General features: G+C 34.7%; 1 protein-coding gene across 1 annotated transcript; it reads left to right on the top strand.

Annotated features, from left to right (window-relative positions):
- The first annotated feature begins 17,731 nt into the window (after positions 1-17,731).
- Positions 17,732-19,668, top strand: LOC121366354 (meiotic recombination protein DMC1/LIM15 homolog). Its single transcript, XM_041490837.1, is given in 19 exon segments — positions 17,732-17,788; positions 17,843-17,887; positions 17,942-17,992; positions 18,054-18,128; positions 18,189-18,209; positions 18,275-18,357; positions 18,410-18,423; positions 18,474-18,512; positions 18,569-18,610; positions 18,662-18,734; positions 18,804-18,817; positions 18,820-18,894; positions 18,983-19,056; positions 19,105-19,176; positions 19,178-19,220; positions 19,262-19,312; positions 19,380-19,389; positions 19,439-19,555; positions 19,599-19,668. Coding segments are annotated over 19 exon segments (1,026 nt in total).
- The last annotated feature ends 14 nt before the right edge of the window (positions 19,669-19,682 follow it).

The raw sequence follows: 19,682 nt of genomic DNA, 5'->3' as shown, positions 1-19,682 counted from the left end.
GTATGTTAAGGGACAAGGATTTTTGGGTAAAGTTAAATTTGTTGAGGTAACCTGCGCCAAATATATCAGAAATGAATCTTACCCCTCCCTTTGGATAACCCTTACTAAATGTGTATACTTTAACTCTTTTCTTTAGCAGGAAAACCAATTAGGAAGGCCAAAAACAAGTCCAAAATCTTAATAGCTAGAAAAGGGGCAAAATACATTCATAGGTTGTGTTGATTTTTTAATCCAAAGGCCAAGTTCTTTAAGTGGTGTCAAAAAAGGACAAAATATTTTAAAGAGGTATGCAAATTTTATCTATTAATTCTGATTCTCTCCTTGTTTCTAGCAAAGGGCTTGTTTAAGATGTTAAATCAGGTGGTTTTAGGTTTTGCATTACAATTGGTCATTTTGATCTTTTTATTCTAAATTATTTTTTCCAATTTGGTTAAGTTTAAAAAGCCAAAATGGGGTGGAAGTTAGGGGGAATTGATTTATATAAGCGGGAGAACGGGGGGGTCGTTTATTTACAAGTCTATTCCACGTCATTGACCTTGTGTTGGGTACCTGGAAGCTAATGCTGAGGTATGTGGCTCACAAACATCTGTCTGTATCAGCCATGTATTTCCTCTAGTGGACAATGTCTTTACTTGTAGACTTCTGTTGAAATAAAATTTTGCTACAAGTGTTGTAAAAAATAGGAATTGTTACCCTTGGATATTGTCATACTGTGTAGGGATGCCAATACTGCTATTTAGTGCCTCTCTCTTTCTCTCTATCTCACAGTCATTAACTTTTCAACGCCTATGGTGGTACAAACATACACAAGAAAGCAGATAAAGACTATTTTAGAAAGACTAGAGGGACAGGGACGCTTGTCCAGTTGATAATTAGTTGAACTAATAATAATTATTATATACTATTGTATTGTTGATATAACTTTGTCTCTATTGTTGTCTGTATGTTTCTTAATTCTAAGGACCTAGTTTGGGCCATACTTGTCCTCTTATACAAAGATGCATAGTGACACACAAATATTGTACTATATATAGTCATTGGCACTGACTTTCACTGACCATAGAATATAAATACCATTGTGTGTAGGAGACTAGACTGTAATTTTTTAGTGGGAAGTGCTTAAGTGAATACATAAATGGAAGTTTAGCTGAACTTAAATTAAATTTATTCGACCATATTATGCTCCAATCTTATGGTGTTATACTTTGTTTGAGTTTCCCTTAGTGATTGTATGTTCACAAAAATTGAAACTTGTGTTTTGTAATAATTTTTAATTGTGACCTAATTGGTAAGAGGGTGAGGTAATGTTGAACTTCTTTAAATTCTCCCGAATTACTATAATTAAAGCGTGGATCTATGATGATGTAGTTAATGTGCATAAATGAGAATTTGTCGAGGGTGGTGGTCTAACTGACACAACATGGAAAAGAGAAAGAAAAAAGTAAGATAATATTGCAACATGAAACTAATAACTTACTAATATAATTAATATATGTCCCTGGTGTCTTATAGGCCATGGATATCAGAAAGACCGAGATACTAGAGGGTAATTACAGTAATATAATTTACAATCAGATAGGTATAGTCCTGAGTGGATCAGACCTAGGGTATTTACTGTAATTATACAAATTTCAGCTGTTGATAATGAGTCAACATTACGAGCAAACTCTAAACTGCTGTATTGTTTAGTGAGTCATCTTTCACACCTAAAAATAGGACAAGATATCAAACACATTTTTTTCTTTGACAGTCCGTCTGGTATGACAGTCCGCAATTGGCGAGATGCTCCCACCCAAATCATTTTCCTTCTCCGCTCCACCCATGTTTTCATGGAACACTGCCCACTCGCTCATCCCCTTATCAACAACAGCAGTCTTCAGAAAGACTACTACTTTCCAGACCACATAGAACAACTTTGTTTCTACATGAACGTATGTGTGTTTATGTATGGAATTTACTTGACAACGCTGATCATTCTTTTATTCATTCATTGGCTAGCAATGAAGAAACAACTGTGAAAATATAGCACAATAAATATAATGATATAATGATATATTGTTGTTCATCTCATCTGCTTTTAGTAAGACTTTAGTATAATACATACACACTGGGAATACAGATTGATACCCACAGTGTCAAAATACTATGCAGCAAACTATCTAAGGGCTCGGATTTTTTTCCATAATGGTTTTACATTTAACTTATAATAACCTATCATCTGTCTCTTATTTAGGATGGATGGAAATAGATCACAAAAGGACAGAATCATGTAAAGTACATTTGTACTGATATTATGTTGCTCATTTTTGTAAATTAGATCTTTCGACCGCTAACAGAGACACACTCAATGAATATAAAAATTATGTTGCATTTCTAGTTTAAATATTACAATTATTTGCTCTTTTTTTTCACTATAATTGTGGGCGGGGTTATGTGTCACTCCGCCCCATGTCTGATTAATGTCACAAAAATGGCAGCCAAGACCGAAGCGTTTACATTCTGGAAATCAACTCTGAGAGGCGCCCAGAGTCATTGTAGCCCCCATGGTAGACCAATCTGAAACTAGCATGGCGTCTGTTGAGTCGTCAATATGGCGCTGAACTCTGCTACACGCCAATGGTACATGCTTTCAGTCTTCAGAACGAGATCCAGTTTTATAGAAGACCAGAACTTTAGGAGCATGTCCGAAGACAGACCTCTAATTGTTCAGGTATTATAATACCTATCGTAGATCCTAATACCTAATTTTAGGACTGTAAAAAAACTGGGGGGGGGGTAAGTATAGTCTTGTCCCCAGACTCCCTGGCATGGAGAGTCTGGGATGAGGGTTGATTCATCCAATTTATTTCAGTTCTGTGCTAATGATCTGAGACTCTATAGAGTCAGCAAGATCATGTAGAAAGCCACTGTGAGGCGTTGACATCAACACTTGTTGTCCACAGACCCATTGCAAAGAAAGGTACATCTCCATTACCAGGAGGCCATTTTATAAATATTATGATATAGTGTCACTATGGAGCTTTTTTACAAGAGGATTGGGACTTAATAGCTGAAATGGGGTAAGTATTAAACTCACTATTCTCCTTGTTTTGAGTGTATAAACACTGTGATGACATAATTTCTCTTCTAGTTGGTCTCCTTCATCGAGAGCTCTCAGTCCTGGGTGACATGTAAGATTAGAGTTTTTGAAGATTGCTAGAACTGTTGACTATGCTAAAATGTTAGAGAAGGCTGGATGTCAGGTACTCGAGATAAACATTTAAAAAATTTGATGTAGTGACTGGTACTGTAGCTCTTAACTGTTCATGGTAGGACTAGAAGATCAGAAAGGTCCTCTCACTGGACTAGCTAGTTTGGGACCATATTAAAGCTGTGAAGTGAGTATACATTTAGAGAATTATTACTCAATTCTCCCTCCATTCTACCCTTTCTGTTGCAGAGAGAATGTTAAATTCCAGTTTTTGCTAATGGAATATACAATTTTTTTAAGAGATATTGAACAGTGCTTCTTAGAGACTGGAGTCGATGGCATTATGTCAGCAGGTAAGAGACACTACCATCATCATCTTGTTCATTGTTCTATATCTCAGAGGGAAACCTTTATAATCCGCTTTGTTTACTGGTCGCCAAGCCACCATGTTGGACTATGGTTGAAGAGTATCTCAAATGGGTAAAGATTTATCTCCTCCCGTTTCATTTGTTAGAGGACATTTGTTCAAATTATGTCATCATATGTTAGTATTAGTTCTAGTAATGGAATTTAAGTCTTCTCTAGACTACAGACACCAGGTTATGAGAAGTTTAGAGATAAAAGTGGTGCAGCAAAAACTGTGGAAAGCTCTAGAGATAATATCAATGGAGTTGAAATCTTGGTACTGGTAAGATATTTTATACATTTGTATTTTTAGAAAGTTATTGTTGGAAATAGAGTTCATTTGTCTAAGGAAGAATTGAAATGCTGTGTACAGCATAGATAACCTTCCTTTTTGGAGGTGTCAAACCTTATATCAGACCAAGGTATGTGGTCAAAGATTGTAACGTGAACTACTTCCCCTCTTTTAAATCAGTGGCAAAAGACCTCGAATGTTGTCTGAAGGAACTGAAGATTTTGACGTCCAGTCCCGACTAAGTAGAAAAAAGCTAAGAAAGAGCAGAAAAAAAGGCTCCAGATGACATGAGAACGGCATCCAGTATGTAATATATCATTGAATTGTACTGACAGACTGACTCTCTCTCTCTCTCTCTCTCTCTCTCTCTCTCTCTAAGAGAAACAACAGTGGATTGGTTGTATAGTATGTACGAAACAATCCTAAAGTAAATAATGTTGTTGGTAATGTTTGATAATAACATTGTTGGTTTAGGGTTTTAAAATGTGTAATGATCTATGTAAGAAATGTTGCAAGACCAAATGTAGTCAAGATGTATTAGATTGTCCTAGTAAGTTATATTTTTCCTGTTAACCATCTGTCTATCTCTGTTGGTCTTAGGTCATCATCCTCTTCAAAACAAAAGCTATATCATTATATGGTTGTGTTGAGAATTGTCCCTAAGAGTTTTACACACTATAAGTCAACCCAGAGTAGCAGATATGAACATGAGGATGGACAGCAAACACTGTCACTTGACTCATCACAGTGATAATGATAACATAGTCTCACATCACTTGACTCAGTCCCAACATCAACATGATTTAGTCTTACCATCACATGACTCTGTCTAATATCACATGACTTAGTCTTACCCTTCACAGACTCAGTCCTAACATCACATGACTTCAGCTGACATGCCTAACCATTCTGTTTCAACAACTACTTGGCAGTCAGTATTCAATCTAGTGATGATCGTTGGCAATTAAAAATGATTTCGTTGAATTTATAAATAATATGCATATTGAAAATAAAATTATTACTATTCAACAAGCAGACATAATTGTTTATTCTCTCTGTTAAAAATAATACAAAATAAATACAAGTGAAAAACACATAAAACATGAGTGATAATGCTGATAAAGAACAATTATATATTAGTAACTTCAATAATTTATCCAATTGCTCAGCAATTAAATTGAAAGTTGTTCTAAACCTAGTTCAACAACCAAACTAGATAACATTAGTATAAAAACACTACAACCCCTACAACAAACTAGAAAGATAACTAACTCACCAGAATTATAAGCTCCTTTCAGCATTTTATGCATCGCCCCATAAAAGGCAACTTGAATCAAAACAGTCATTTTAGTATGAACTTCATTATCTGAAAACAAAAAGTCAGTGTTATATCAATTTTTATTAATGAAACTGAACTGGTTATTTAAATTAACTAGAGATCTTCATTGTGTCTTTGATAATGCAAACTATTAGGATTATTATATGTTACTAAATCACACCGATTTCAGTAAGGAACTTACTTGTCCTGGATAACATGATAACACAAATCCTGATGTGTCTACACTAATTCTTGTATATCCTTTCTTGGAGGTGGAAACATCTGGCTCTACTGAAAACATGACAAATCCTGACAAGAAAAGAAGACCATTTACAAGGAAAAGTGATAATAGCAAAAGACCATTAGTTTATCTTTCCATCGATCCATTAGGGTTCTCTTCCCACAATGGTCAAAATGGCCTAGGTCAACAATCTCTTCACAACTTTACTGTTTATATTATATATGATATATATAGTAAAATTAACAATAAAATTTTTTGACCCTAAGAATATTATTGCCTAGTATGTCATCCTATGAAACCTTACTCAGTGATATTTATCTAATTTCAATAGTTACTTTTGCTCCATATTTGGTTACTGTTTTACCATCAGTGGTCAAACTAGATGGTATCCAAAGTTTCATTGCTTCTACAATGTCTCGTTGGGACACACGTGGTAGAGGAGGTTGGAATCATTATAAATCGACTGTGGATTTGGGTCACCTAAGAGGAACCAGTACTCAAAATAAAAAGTCCTCTAACTCACTTACTTGTAATTCTTGTACAAGAATTCATTTCTAAAGATATAATCCAAACTAGAAGAGAAAAAAAAAAAAAAAAACATTTAAAAACTCATATTCCTTTACCTTTCCCTTTTCCAGCTCGTTAGTAACTCAGTTGTAAACACTTGTAGACATTTGTTGGTGCAGATGGTTAAAGACACCCTCCACTGTCATACCAGCAATGTGCCCCATCGCTGCCCGCCAAATTTACTTCAGCTATGGTAACTCCGTCCTTTAGTGTCTGACTCGTCCATGAATTGTTTTGGGACTTAAGTACAAAGGGCTTCCAGTGCGAGGTTAAAAAGAAGAAACGGAGACTCATTTTTTTTGCATTGTAATAGTAAGTCCCCTGATATCAAATAGACGTTACATCGGAATTTTATAATAATCTTTATACGGTTACAATATGATGAGTGTAATGATCTTTTAAGATGGGCACACTTACGTCTAGTCTCCAGAAGGATTGCTATAACAAGTAAGTCTTGTTCAATCGTCAGACCTAATCAGGACCAAGTCGTTGGACGTTGAACAGAAGTGCTTTGATGATTGACCCAGATTCAGTCATGGAGTTCGTCTTCTTCATTCGGGAGTATATCATAATCTATTTCAACCATCATCCTCCTCTTCGTTAGCTCTTCACGATTAGTCCTGGTGAATGGGGCAGCAATAAAAAACCACAACATTGCTAGTAATATATTATACACTTCTAAAAATCATTTAGGAAATAGTTGAGTGTTAAAAAGACACTCTTTCTGAATTATATGTGTTTGCAAGGAAATAAAAACTGTTTTAAAAACTGTTATAAACAATATTCTTCATTACAGACATGGCAAGCAAAGCCACCAGATATTAGCAGTAACTTTATATCTCGTCTCAGTCTCGATCTCTCCTCCTCTCCTCTCTTCTCTCTCTCCTCTCTCTCTCGTCTCTCTCCTCTCTCTCATCTCTGCTCTCTCGTTCCTTCCTCTCTCCTTTATTTCTCTTTTACTCTCCCAAAAAATGAACACTATCTTTCATAGCACCAGACCTAGTAACAACTATTAGATATGTCTCAGGCTCTCTCTCTCTCCCTTTGTTACTACGTAGCAGTGGACCATTGTACTAACTTAGACTATCTTCTGAGTCACAACAGTCAGATCCACTAGGTTCAAGAGACACGGGACAGATCTAACCTATCCTCCGCCCTTCATTTTGAGTTTGCTCAATGGGTAGGCTCAGTCGTAAGTTTCTTCTCTCGTGTTTGTTTTAACTACAAATAAACAAGTGAATGAATGTTTGTTTACAGAAGGTAACAAAAAGTATGCTGTGTGTTATGTTAACTTAGTGATACGGTGATGTTGTTAAGACAATTAATGTACAGTCTTAGGCCATATGCACTGTAAATTTACACAAGACAAAGTTAAAACAATTCTGGATATAGCAAAAACTATTTTAACCTGTTCTTTGTATCTTGTAGCAAATAACTTGTTAACAGTCTGTCGACGTCTGTGGGCTTGTTCAGGCACTGCCTGAATCGCAGCATCATGGACTGCTATCATTCGTGCATATAGCAAGTCGATCAGCGTCAAGAAGAATGATGGTATACGATCTATTTCAGTAATACATGTGAAGGTATAAGATAAAGGGAGGGGTCCTATTGAGAGTTGTCTTTTCCTCCTCACATCAATGAAAAGTGACTATGTGTCAACTTTACAAACAACTGATGTAGTAAGTAACGTGTGGCTCCATCTTCCTATTAAAGGTCCCACAGCAAAACCAATTGGGATGAGTTTTGAATGACTCTCCACTGGTCTGGTACAGTCTGAAGGGAAAGATTAAAGGACTTCAAGTGTGAATTAGTATTTTTCGCGGGGGATCTCCTTACAAGTGACATTTTAAATGAATCATAACCGGCGGACGAACTTCTTTAAGTACCTCTGAAAAAATGTCATTCCCAATAAATCAATGCATACTCGTGCCACCGGTAGTATTCCAATGTGACACTAGATGATCTCTGCACAAGACGAAACCACCTCTTCCTCCAGTAGTTTTTTAAAACCCGAATAGAGCACCGCCACCTTTCTTTAATAGCCCTCCATTCGTTAGAACCACACACTATCTTCATTGAAAAAACCATCATTACATATCATATCACTAGCTATTTACCTTTGGTATAAATGTCTGGACTTCTACGCCTTCATAACATTAAGAGATATTTGTTTAATTTGGCTGTGGCCCTCGTGTGACAAGATAGTACAACTGAGCCACAGCCTACAATGAGGCGGGGTTAGTTACCATTTTCTTCTCTGAAATGGGCGTAATTCTGTTGACATTAGAGAAGGGTATAAAAACAATATGATCGGTATAAGTTAGGTGGAGGAGCTCCATATTGTCCAACATTATATGTTGCTTCAAGGAAAGTATGGCGTTACTTTTCCTTTTAATATATAACTACGTCATACCAGATCACTATCTATAATAACCCTATGTTCTATTGTATAGGTATTTCATAGAACCTCCAGCTTATGAAGCATGGCTCATTGGTCTGGGATGAACTGGTTTCCATTAATGATGTCAGTTGCAGTGGAACACACGGCGACAAACAAAAGCAGATCTTATTCAATCCAGTCAAGTTAGCCCAAATCTTCATTATATTCTGCTTTCTATAAATAATTTAGGCTCTGTCACAATTACATTTAATCGTATTCACCACCAAAAGAAAAGAACGTTAGATATAGTGTAAACCTATTCACATTAGCAATACTTCATGTTTTTGTTCAAAGCTATAAGAAAGTTTAGCACAAACTAGTTGAGAATATGAAAGAAAGCACAGCAATACACTCTGGGATTACCAATAGGCTGTGTAGTAATGGTAAGAATTAAAAAAATTATGCATGCAACTTCTAAGGAACAAAGAACGATCAATAGGATAGGACACTTATTTTAGTCCACACTGGTATTTGAGTTTAGATGTAGAATGTCCTTTCATTATTAAACTATAGTGAGCTATTATGAATTACATTCTCTTTCTAGACAAACTCCTCAAAAGTTAGATCACCTTGAAGATACGTCCAAAGTTTTCAAAGGTACCAAAACACTTTATTCACTGACAATGAAATCATTGTAAGGTATTGCAATCAACACAAGAATGCTCCTCGGTCGAAATACACGAGACCTTGGCACGCTCACATCATTGGTAGGAAAATAGCAAAAGAAATTATGCTAGTACAACAGCGACTCTTGACTATCCTCTCTCTCTCTCTCTCTCTCTCCTCCCTTTTAGACATTAGTGGTGTATTTTTCCAGTATTGGTGTCTATGAGACACCAAAAGAGTGCCAGTATGCTTTTACTGAGTTTGGTATAGACACATAAGTGAGATCACAATATAATGTGTGTCATGATTGCTGTAACTGAAGCTCTTTGTAGAGAAATGGCAGAAGAAGGCGATAAACTCATCAAGGGTTGGACAGTTAGTATCTAATTTTGTAGTATAACAATTACAGACTTCTTTCTTTGAATAGATGTTGAAAGGATCTCCATAATTTCTTGACAAAAGTTGGTACAGTTAATGCATCTCCTCATGTGTAATGCAAATATTTTTGATAGGGTCCCAGATATCTAAACTGACTATCAAGAAATACCAAAGTGCAAAGTTTGAATTTGCTGGATGAGTCAGAAAACGGAGTGCCATGGATTTTTTATTAACAATTGTTCATTATGTTTCATCATGTAGTCCTTTGTTTGAAAAGTAAAGGAAATGGATTGATGAAGAATAATATAATGCCTCAGTAAAGCCCTCTAAGAGTTATAGTTGTATTAGTAGGATTATTTAATACTTTTTAGTCACATTGGTCAGCCATTATTACGTGTTGTAACACAGAAGGAAACTATGAATATGAGAGTATACTCGTGTTGTCGACACTCAGCAAAAACCAAATTCATGAAACTTCGCTTCTGATGTCCTTTAAAAACTACAATTACTAGACAACAAAAGAGTCTACAAGTATTTTGTCTTTTTATATTGAGTCATTTTATTATTTTTTTATCTAGTCCAAGATGTTGCAGTTTCAGCCTAGAGAGGCGTATAGGTGGAATGTATGTTTACTGCCGACAGAGTCGAGGTAAAGCTTTAAAGCCTGCTTGCGTCTTTCCTATTGAAGTACAGCTCACAATTTACACGAAAGTCCTACATTAAATGTTGGTGATGCTGAGCGATGAGTGTTGTTGATGAAGAAAGATACGGAAAAAAACCAAAGCTTGATACAACAGCAACACCAACGATTGAAGCTTTTGTCAGAAGTAAAAAGCAAAGGATGATGATGAAGATTTGATATCTATATGAGGATGGAAAATAAGGATTTGTAGAACCAGCATCATACATTAATCATCAGCATTCACTTTTAAGATTCATTCATTCATTCATTCAAACAATTCTCACCCCAACAATTCAATAAGTTCTGGTAAAAATAGGTAATACAAAAAGATAACCACTCATCAGTAATAGTTTTCGTTACTAATGGTAGGAAGTCTTCCAAGTGCACTGCAACGTTTTTATGACTTAAAATGATAGTCGTGTACCAAGACCCTTCAATTTTGGATACGACTTAAATTAACAAGCATTATACATTGGATGTGAGATTTCTTGCAAAATTAATACAACCTTGATTTACACTAATTTCATAAACCGCATTTTTAAAAGTACCATGATAATATATTTTTATTGGTATAAAGTCAACAATCAGCCAAACTTTAGTAATGATAATAAGCACAAAATTATAGAAAAAACAAAACACCAAATTAATTCTAGAAAAAACACTTAGCCTAAATTAACTTCTAAAAATTATTCATTTGATTAACAAAACAGTGTATAAAGTGATTACAATACAAAAACAAGTTTGCAAGTAAGAAAGTTACTAAAGTTATTCTCCAGTTTTGGCACTCATTTGTAGGTCAATAGGCGCCGTCATAGGTGTCATAAACATATTCATAGTAGTAGTAGTAGCGACACACCTATTAGTAGGAACACTGGACAGCTTCCTGCCCAATGAACAATGATGATCAGAGCCACACCTTTTTTAATTTTATTTAGATACCTGAGCCACAGTTTTTTTTTTTTTTTTCAATATTCAAACCAAGTGAAAAACGAAGCATGGAGGAGAGAATTCGATCATCACCTCTTGCTTCGGCATCTCGGGACTATTTTCCTCCAAAAGTGATATCCATTATACTAAATAACTATAAAAAAGCATAAAAAAAACAGATAGGTCAGGTCTGGGATGTAAAATGGAGAATAAGTGTGAGGCATTTCCAAAAATTGAGCTGCTAAAGAAGCAAGCATTAAACATCATCCTTCATTTTGACAAACTGGCCAGACGATATAATTTGGGTGGCTTAAATTTAAATCAATTTATGTGCATATTCAGGAAGATATAATGGGACTCTGGGCCTTTTATAATCTGCTTGTTACAATGGTACTGTGGTCTTTCGTACCATAGTGGAAAAGATGATGGATTGCGAAACAGTGCTATATAAAAGAGAATAACAATGTTCCACAGATGCAACATAGATACAGTAAGTACCTATAGACAATGTCAGATAATGATCACCACCGGGACGTAATGGTAGTTGTTGGCCACAAAGAGGCTGAACCTGCACTGGACAACAAACTAATTAGTCTTTTTTTTCGGGTACTAAAGAAGAAAAAAAAAAAAGAAAAATAAATGTTCAATAATTATTTGAAAACTTATTCAACAATCTCATATTAGTAAAGGCTGAATTGTCATTTAACATGTCAAGGTCAATTACCCATACACATTTTTACTATGACAATAGTATAATAACTGATAATATCTAATTAGTCAACGACTAAGTAAAATTACTCTTCGTTACTGAAATAAGTAGTATTGAAACTGGATTAAACAGTACCCATCAACTGGTTTGTTACTAATAATACTCATTGCTAAAACACCTTATATTGTTGATTCCCTAAACTTTAAAGTCTTAAGCCTAACCAGATGTTTGTCGGGTACACCTTATATATTAACTCTACATCTGCACTCTTTAAGAGAAACAGTTTTTAACCCTAGACATTGGATTATGCTCTAGGAATTGTCCATTGCCCCGTGATTTTCAAAAATAACCAAGCATAAATAATTACCTGTTGCTGGACCATAAGGCGCAGGAGCAGGAGCCAGGAGCTGGTTGACCATAATATGGAGGGGAACATCCCCAGCTAGTATGAACAATAGAATATTACATGCACGTCATTTAATTGTATACATACGTTTAACTGCTGTGGTCCCTGGATAATATCCCTCCCAGGATGAGGAGGAGGTTGATATCCCTAAATAAGCTATTACATCTATTTAACTCAATACTCTGGGAAACTACCTCAGGCAAACAAGTGTTATTATAATACTAATAGTTAATGTGATGTGTGCAGTCGATGGACGTGGTGGTGGGGTGAAGCGCAGCACCTGTTGCAAAAAACGAAAACATATAGATGAAAACACATTCTGTCAAATTATTTTAGACACTGTTATGGAAGCCTGGAAGCCCCACTTTACAGTCCAAGATCATCATATTTATTAACTGATCCCCAACTTCCCTAATCCTAAATTAGATGCATTATGAGGTCTGAGATTGTGTGTCTGTATGGATTGTCCCACTGGGCCAGTGCCCTGATTTTTTTTTGGTGTGGTGTTCAGCTGGTCTGGCGGATTGTGCCCTATTGGGTTTGTAGACAACATTTTTATTCAATACATATTATGATGGGGTCCGGCTTCGTTGTGGTGACTGACTACAATTGTAAAGATCATGGCTGGTATGATCACTTTAGTGTCCCCATTACACAAACCTTCAAAGCTACTAGCAGAAGACAATTGAATATTTAATAATTTCATTGTTATAATATAATGATACTATACCAGCATATTACTTAGTGGGGTTTCAATGTTTGCTTTGACTAATGGGAACGTACAAACTCTTAACAGCATCAAAATGGTAATTTATAGGTTCATATGGTAAATGGCTATAACTGCTGGATAGGCAATCAGCACTGGATAAACTTGTTGAGTTTAATCAAAAAAAGAGTCGTGATTGTTATTTTATATAATGTTTCACACTTATTATTTTAAAACAATAAACAAAATAAAATTGAGTTACTGAACATCCACATACAGCACATGTAGTCTCCAATATCTGATTTTTAATTACTAATATCTGATATGGTAATTTTACCCCCACAATATCATATTACAATCAGGTATCACAATTCAATACGTATACTCCTATTGAAGATAATCTAAAGAAGTATATGACTCTTAGAGACCTGGTTTGTTTTAAGAGTGAAGTTTCAGTCATGATAATAACATATAACAACTATACTGGTTGATTGACCGTGTACCGCATGCTTTTTGGTGTATGAGGTCGGATACATACCTACACTTCGAACAAACCTATTTATTTCGAACTTGGTCGCAATGACGCTGGATCTAGGATTTACTAGTGTTATTAGTGCCAAGTGAGATCATTATTGAAACACATTCTGTTTAAAACAACAATTAGATCTATCTATTATTACCTTCCATTACTATTGTTGCAGCGGATTAATGATAGAAACAGGAGATCTAACCGCAAAAGGCGACAGGACGGAAAGCAACCCCACTGCTGCTGTACTTTGAAAAACGCAATCTGATTGGTCAAATTGAACATCACGTGCCTATAAGCTTTATAATAAAAATTTAATTATTATTCGGTTATAAAAATATTTAAATGTATAATTGTTGATAACACACACTATAGTGACATGGCACTGATGCCAGTTCAAGCAGAAACACTATCATAGTCATGATGAGATCATAATTCAGTCAATAATTCTTAGGCACCATTATAATTTAAGATTGTGTTCATTAGTACAGGTACAGCATCTCCATGTTGTTTGGCATCACAAACCTAAAATAAAAACAGGTCCAATACATGAGTTTTTTAAACAGCAAAAGGATGACGTGAAATACTAATAATGATGTGAATACTAATTAAGAGCACCAAATAAATAAATAAATAAACAAATTTAAAATACCAAATACAATATAATAAAAAATTAATCTAGATTAGCAGAATAAAAACAAGTAAGTGCTGTGAGTTGTTAGATTACAGTAATAAAATTGAATATTAATAGATCAACTTACTTTACTACTTTATATTTAAAGAACAGAGAATACTAGATTTGAAGAGTGAGGATAATAATTATTCATTCTTGAACATGAGGGATGAATAGCTTGATAAAGGTTGGGCAGCTGGATTGATTAACACTATGTAAGGATGATTAATTATTGTATTTACAAATAATTATTATATCTACCACTATACCAGCGACTGCCATTGTGGCATGTGGCTTAGATTCGATGAAGTGTGAAGAAAGGGGGAAGAAAAGCTAGAGTAGTTAAATTAATGAATCATTCATTATTAATAGTTTATGAATATTAATAACTATGAATATTAATAAATATAGAATAAGTGTGGATGCTACAGTCGCTACAGCTCTTCGCCACTGTTGATTGAATTATTCAGTTTGGTGTGAGCACTGTAATAAGCATTATTACAGTAGTGTAAACATACTGAAGTCTTTAAAGTGACTTGTAATCTTCCTTCTTTTATAATGCTATTAATGCTGATATGATGATATTTTGCTCTGGTTTTATCGATATACTTTTACCCTGCCTTTAACATTTAGTAGAATTTTTGGTTATTGATCCCTTGCTCTCTAGCCAGCAACAGTATAGTATGGGAAAAGGAGGATCCAGGCTGGGCGCATAAAATCATTAAAATGAAATTACTCTAGTTTTAGAGGGTTAGTCAAGCTAATGATCCCTTAATGAAAATCATGGTAGACCCAATCACTATTAATTTCTGAAATGAGGCATGTCCTGGGTGATATGACCTGGGTGGAGCGAGTGTGTGCTCCACCATTGCCGCAGGATCCTCGTCACATCTGAAGTCAGATGAAGTTAAAATGGACCAAACTATACCATTAGTGGGGATTTAGGTGGGTGGGTAAGTCTGTTAGCTTGCCTAGCATGTGCTCTTATAAATAAACTGCTGCATGCGGCTATAGCCCAGATCCATCCCATTAACCATATTTAAACTTTGGTTTAAATTACATTATAAGGAAGGTATAACATCACTATACCGGTATCAAAATGTGTAAATCTTAACTTATAATTATAAAGAATAGAACAGATAATAGATAAATCAATTATATATTCATCTATAATGATACTAATTATGATAAGATATAATGGATTGGGACAAGGATGAATACAATGTTATAATTATATAACTGAACACAGATAGTAATAACTGAAGATAATTAATATTTATTATTTAAACATTGGGCGCATTGTGAGGTAAGCAATGTCAATGAATAAATAAAACTTTGCAACTCATCACTTGTAGTAGGACCGATAAGTGCAATAGTAAGTATAACTTGTATAACGACAATACCGGTATGTATTTCCAGTTTGACCGGAAGCAGAAGCAATGGATGCAACAATAACGATAATGACAAAAACCCAAATAATACAAAGCAAACAATTGCAGTGATATTCAAACCAAGGGCGAGACGTCTATGAGTACGAGCAGATGCAGCATCTCCACGTTGTGCAGCATCACGAGCCTAAAAATAAAAATGGAATAAATATGACTATATAATCTATACAATTTATATGAATAGGATTTCATAATCAAAGTAATGTCAGCTTATAAAGTTGTTTGTTGTAAATTGTAATGCATATTATAGTAATTAGCATTACAATTATTGTAACTACACAATATAACTTAGTCAGCAACTAACCATAATAGAGAAAATGATGGCAGGTATGGTACAGAGAAGACCATACCAATTACCACAAAATACACAAATAATTGTCAATACAATGGACATTATGAAATAATGATCATTAGTATAGTCATTCCTGACAGCACTTGTAACAACTGGTGTTGGTTGATGCTGAATCACCATAACATTGGACTACAGAAAGAAAGGAATCCATTAAGGACAGTAATACGAGTTGGCAACTACCACATAATTTTTAATTAAAGTAGTAATTGTATGGGTACAAGATTACTATGAATAAACAGTGATATGAGCACTTACCGATTGTTGTTGAGCAGATTGATTGAAATAAGGGGGAGGAGCATCTGTAACAATATAAATAGATATATACAGAAGTAATGCTATCATCTATACCCTTATATTGATCGTATCCTTGGGGTGGGTATCCTTGTTGAGGAGGGTATCCTTGTTTGAGGTGGGTATCCCTGTTGAGGTGGGTATCCCTGTTGAGGTGGGTATCCTTGTTGAGGTGGGTATCCTTGCTGAGGTGGGTATCCCTGTTGAGGAGGGTATCCTTGCTGAGGTGGATACTCTTGTTCTTGTTTATCAGCAGGTTGTTCCTATATCAGTAACAGAATGTACATTTTATACTCTTTTAAACTCACTAACCTGTGGTGGATAACTTCCTATAGGAAAAAAAAAGAATTTAGATTAATAGGACATTATACAAAATATACTGTCTGACAAGAACTCCATATTTGTTAGTGTTTTTGACTATTATACCAAGTACACTTCCTGTACAACGTGATAAAGGTTATTACCCTAAGTTTTTTGGGAAGAGTTATAAAAATAACATTCCTCCTCACAACAGTAATTCTATACAGGAAAGTGTCTAGTCATCTAAAAAACATTTTTGTACCTTGCACTGTGTCATGTACTGAAATGCTATCTTGTTCGTATACAAATACCACTTAGGTCTCTTAGCAACTAACTATTACTATTTTATAGAAATGTATGACATTTACATAGTACTACCATATTATTATTCATTGTAATAAATTATAGGATTCATAGATAGCATCTTAACTTTCTTTGTTAGTTATTCTAAGTACTTGTATCCATTACAATCAACTTAAATATACGGTAATTCAGAAATCTTGGCACTGAAAATTTAGCACTATAAATTACTTTCATCTACTTTTATTACCAGGCAAAATTATTTCAGTATGTTCTTATTAGCCATGCAATAGCCCACACACCATAATTAATACTTTAATATGACTACATTTGTCTATAGATTGCTTGTGATAAAATTTTAATTTGTAATTTTTTCACTAACGTTTATAATAATTATCATAAAGACAAAAACGACAGTTCTTACCTTCCATCTTGTTACTGGAGATAAATCGCGTCGATCACCTTTACTGCCAAGTTACGCTCCTCTCGTAATCGTCACGTATTTATTACGAACATCACGTGATTGAACTTATTCTAATACATTGTATAGGCTACAAATTACAAAAAAATAATTCATTTATAATAAGTCATTCTTTAATTCCAATTACATATACGGTGTCTGGAGGTGGTTGACTGAGATCAGTTAAAGACGTACCGTCAGCAGTTTCAAGTCGTACTGGTTTGTACCCTTGAGGTTGACCTGGTAACTTTCGAAAAATAAATCCAATGTAGCTATATTGGCAGTGATGGTGGCTATAACTGCAGTTTCACCTTCCAGTGTGTAGTGAAGCTTCACTTTTGGCATACTTGTAATAATTAAGAGAACTTGGAAAGTTTTACAAATAATATTGTTTGAGTGATAATGACGATTGGGCGTAAACCTCACGTGACGATTTGAGCGAAGCATTATTTTTAGCGCTCAATCCCGACAATCCGCTCATTAGGGCTGCTGCCACGTGAAAAAATTGAGTAAAATGCTCCAAGAAGACCAAGTTGTATGTGAAAATGAACTCCATGAAGACTTTGATGAGGTATATAAAATAACATTTGTACTTTTACTCAACATCATTATATAATTTACACAGGAATCTTTCTTTCAAGACATTGATATTCTACAGAATCATGGAATAGTAAGCTCTTATTTCATGATGGCTAGAGTTACCTGACAGTGTCTTATATTATAGAATGTTTGCAGACCTGAAAAAACTAAAGCTGCTGGAATATGTACCATAAAGGTAGGTGAATAAAATAAAAATCTGATTGACATACACTTTGTGATTATTTCATTATGAATAGGGAATTCAAATGACAACACGGAAGAAGCTCTGCAATATCAAGGGCATTTCAGAAGCTAAAGTGGATAAGATAAAGGTGATATTATGACTTCATACCATGTCTAATGAAATGGCTAATCTTTTCTTCTGTTGTTAGGAAGCTGCTGGAAAGCTCTCAGTAAGTGGATTTCAACTTACTAAACTCAAATATTTCTTGTATTCATTTGCTAATATAATCATTAGAGTGGTGGGTTTCTAACTGCACTAGAATACAGCGACAAAAGAAAAATGGTCTTTCGAGTCACAACTGGTAGCCAGGAATTAGAGTAAGCAACACATTTACTACCACATAAGTCTTTATTTCTTCTCTCTGCACAGCAAATTACTTGGAGGTAAATCAAAGATATTAAAACATTACTTAAAATATGCTGTTATTTTCCAGGTGGTATTGAGAGCATGTCCATTACTGAAGTATTTGGAGGTACAGAAACTGTATGACAAGAGTTTGTATGTGAACTATTGTCTCTTTCTTTATAGAATTTAGAACTGGCAAGACTCAACTATCACATACACTCTGTGGTATACTAATGACCTGATTATTCCTACTGATATTAGGATATTTCATTTTAGTGACTGCTCAGCTTCCAGGAAGAAATGGTTACTCAGGAGGAAAAGTTGTCTTTCTCGACACAGAGAACACATTGTATCCTAAATGATGTAATATATTATTATAATTGATAAATCAAGTATTTTTTCTTAACTGTTATGTTAGTCGTCCAGATCGATTAGAGAAATAGCAGACCGATTCAACCTGGACCACAATGCTATGTTAGACAATGTACTATATGCAAGAGCATACACCAGTAAGATTTATTGCAACAAAAGTGGTGTAACTTTGCCCTCACAGTAATTATTAATAATGATCATTGATATTTTTACTGTACTTTGTAGGTGAACATCAAATGGAGTTATTAGATTGTGTTGCAGCCAAGTTTCATGAAGAACCTGGTGTTTTTAAACTATTAGTATGATATTAATATTTATGATAGTCTAATTTTTATTGTTATCCTTAGATTGTAGACTCAATTATGGCTTTGTTTCGTGTTGACTTCAGTGGACGAGGAGAACTAGCTGATCGTCAGCAAAAAACTAGCTCAGATGCTCTCAAGACTTCAAAAAATATCTGAAGGTATGTATATATTAATAATGACTTACATGAGTCCTATACAGAATACAATGTTGGAGTCTTTGTGACAAACCAAATGACAGCAGATCCAGGAGGTAAAATTATTATCTCCAGTTATTATATAAAAATGTTTCTTTTTTATTTCTCTTCATAAATTAACAGCCACAATGAGGTAACAATATATCTGGTTTAAAACAGTATCATCCTTCTTATTTGTATAGTTTCCAAGCTGATCCTAAGAAACCTATAGGTGGTCATATTTTAGCTCATGCATCTACCACCAGAATCAGCCTAAGAAAGGGGAGAGGTGAAGTTCGTATTGCAAAAATTTATGATAGGTAACAAATTGCAAATTAAATTTGTTTTCCTCTTTAAATGTAGTCCTGATATGCCAGAGAATGAAGCAACATTTGCTATTACCCCTGGAGGAATTAATGATGCAAAAGAATAAGACATAAAATCTAA

Source organism: Gigantopelta aegis, unplaced genomic scaffold, assembly GCF_016097555.1.
Source record: "Gigantopelta aegis isolate Gae_Host unplaced genomic scaffold, Gae_host_genome ctg5390_pilon_pilon, whole genome shotgun sequence".
Taxonomy (NCBI): domain Eukaryota; kingdom Metazoa; phylum Mollusca; class Gastropoda; order Neomphalida; family Peltospiridae; genus Gigantopelta; species Gigantopelta aegis.
This window is presented reverse-complemented; position numbering and strand designations above follow the sequence as displayed.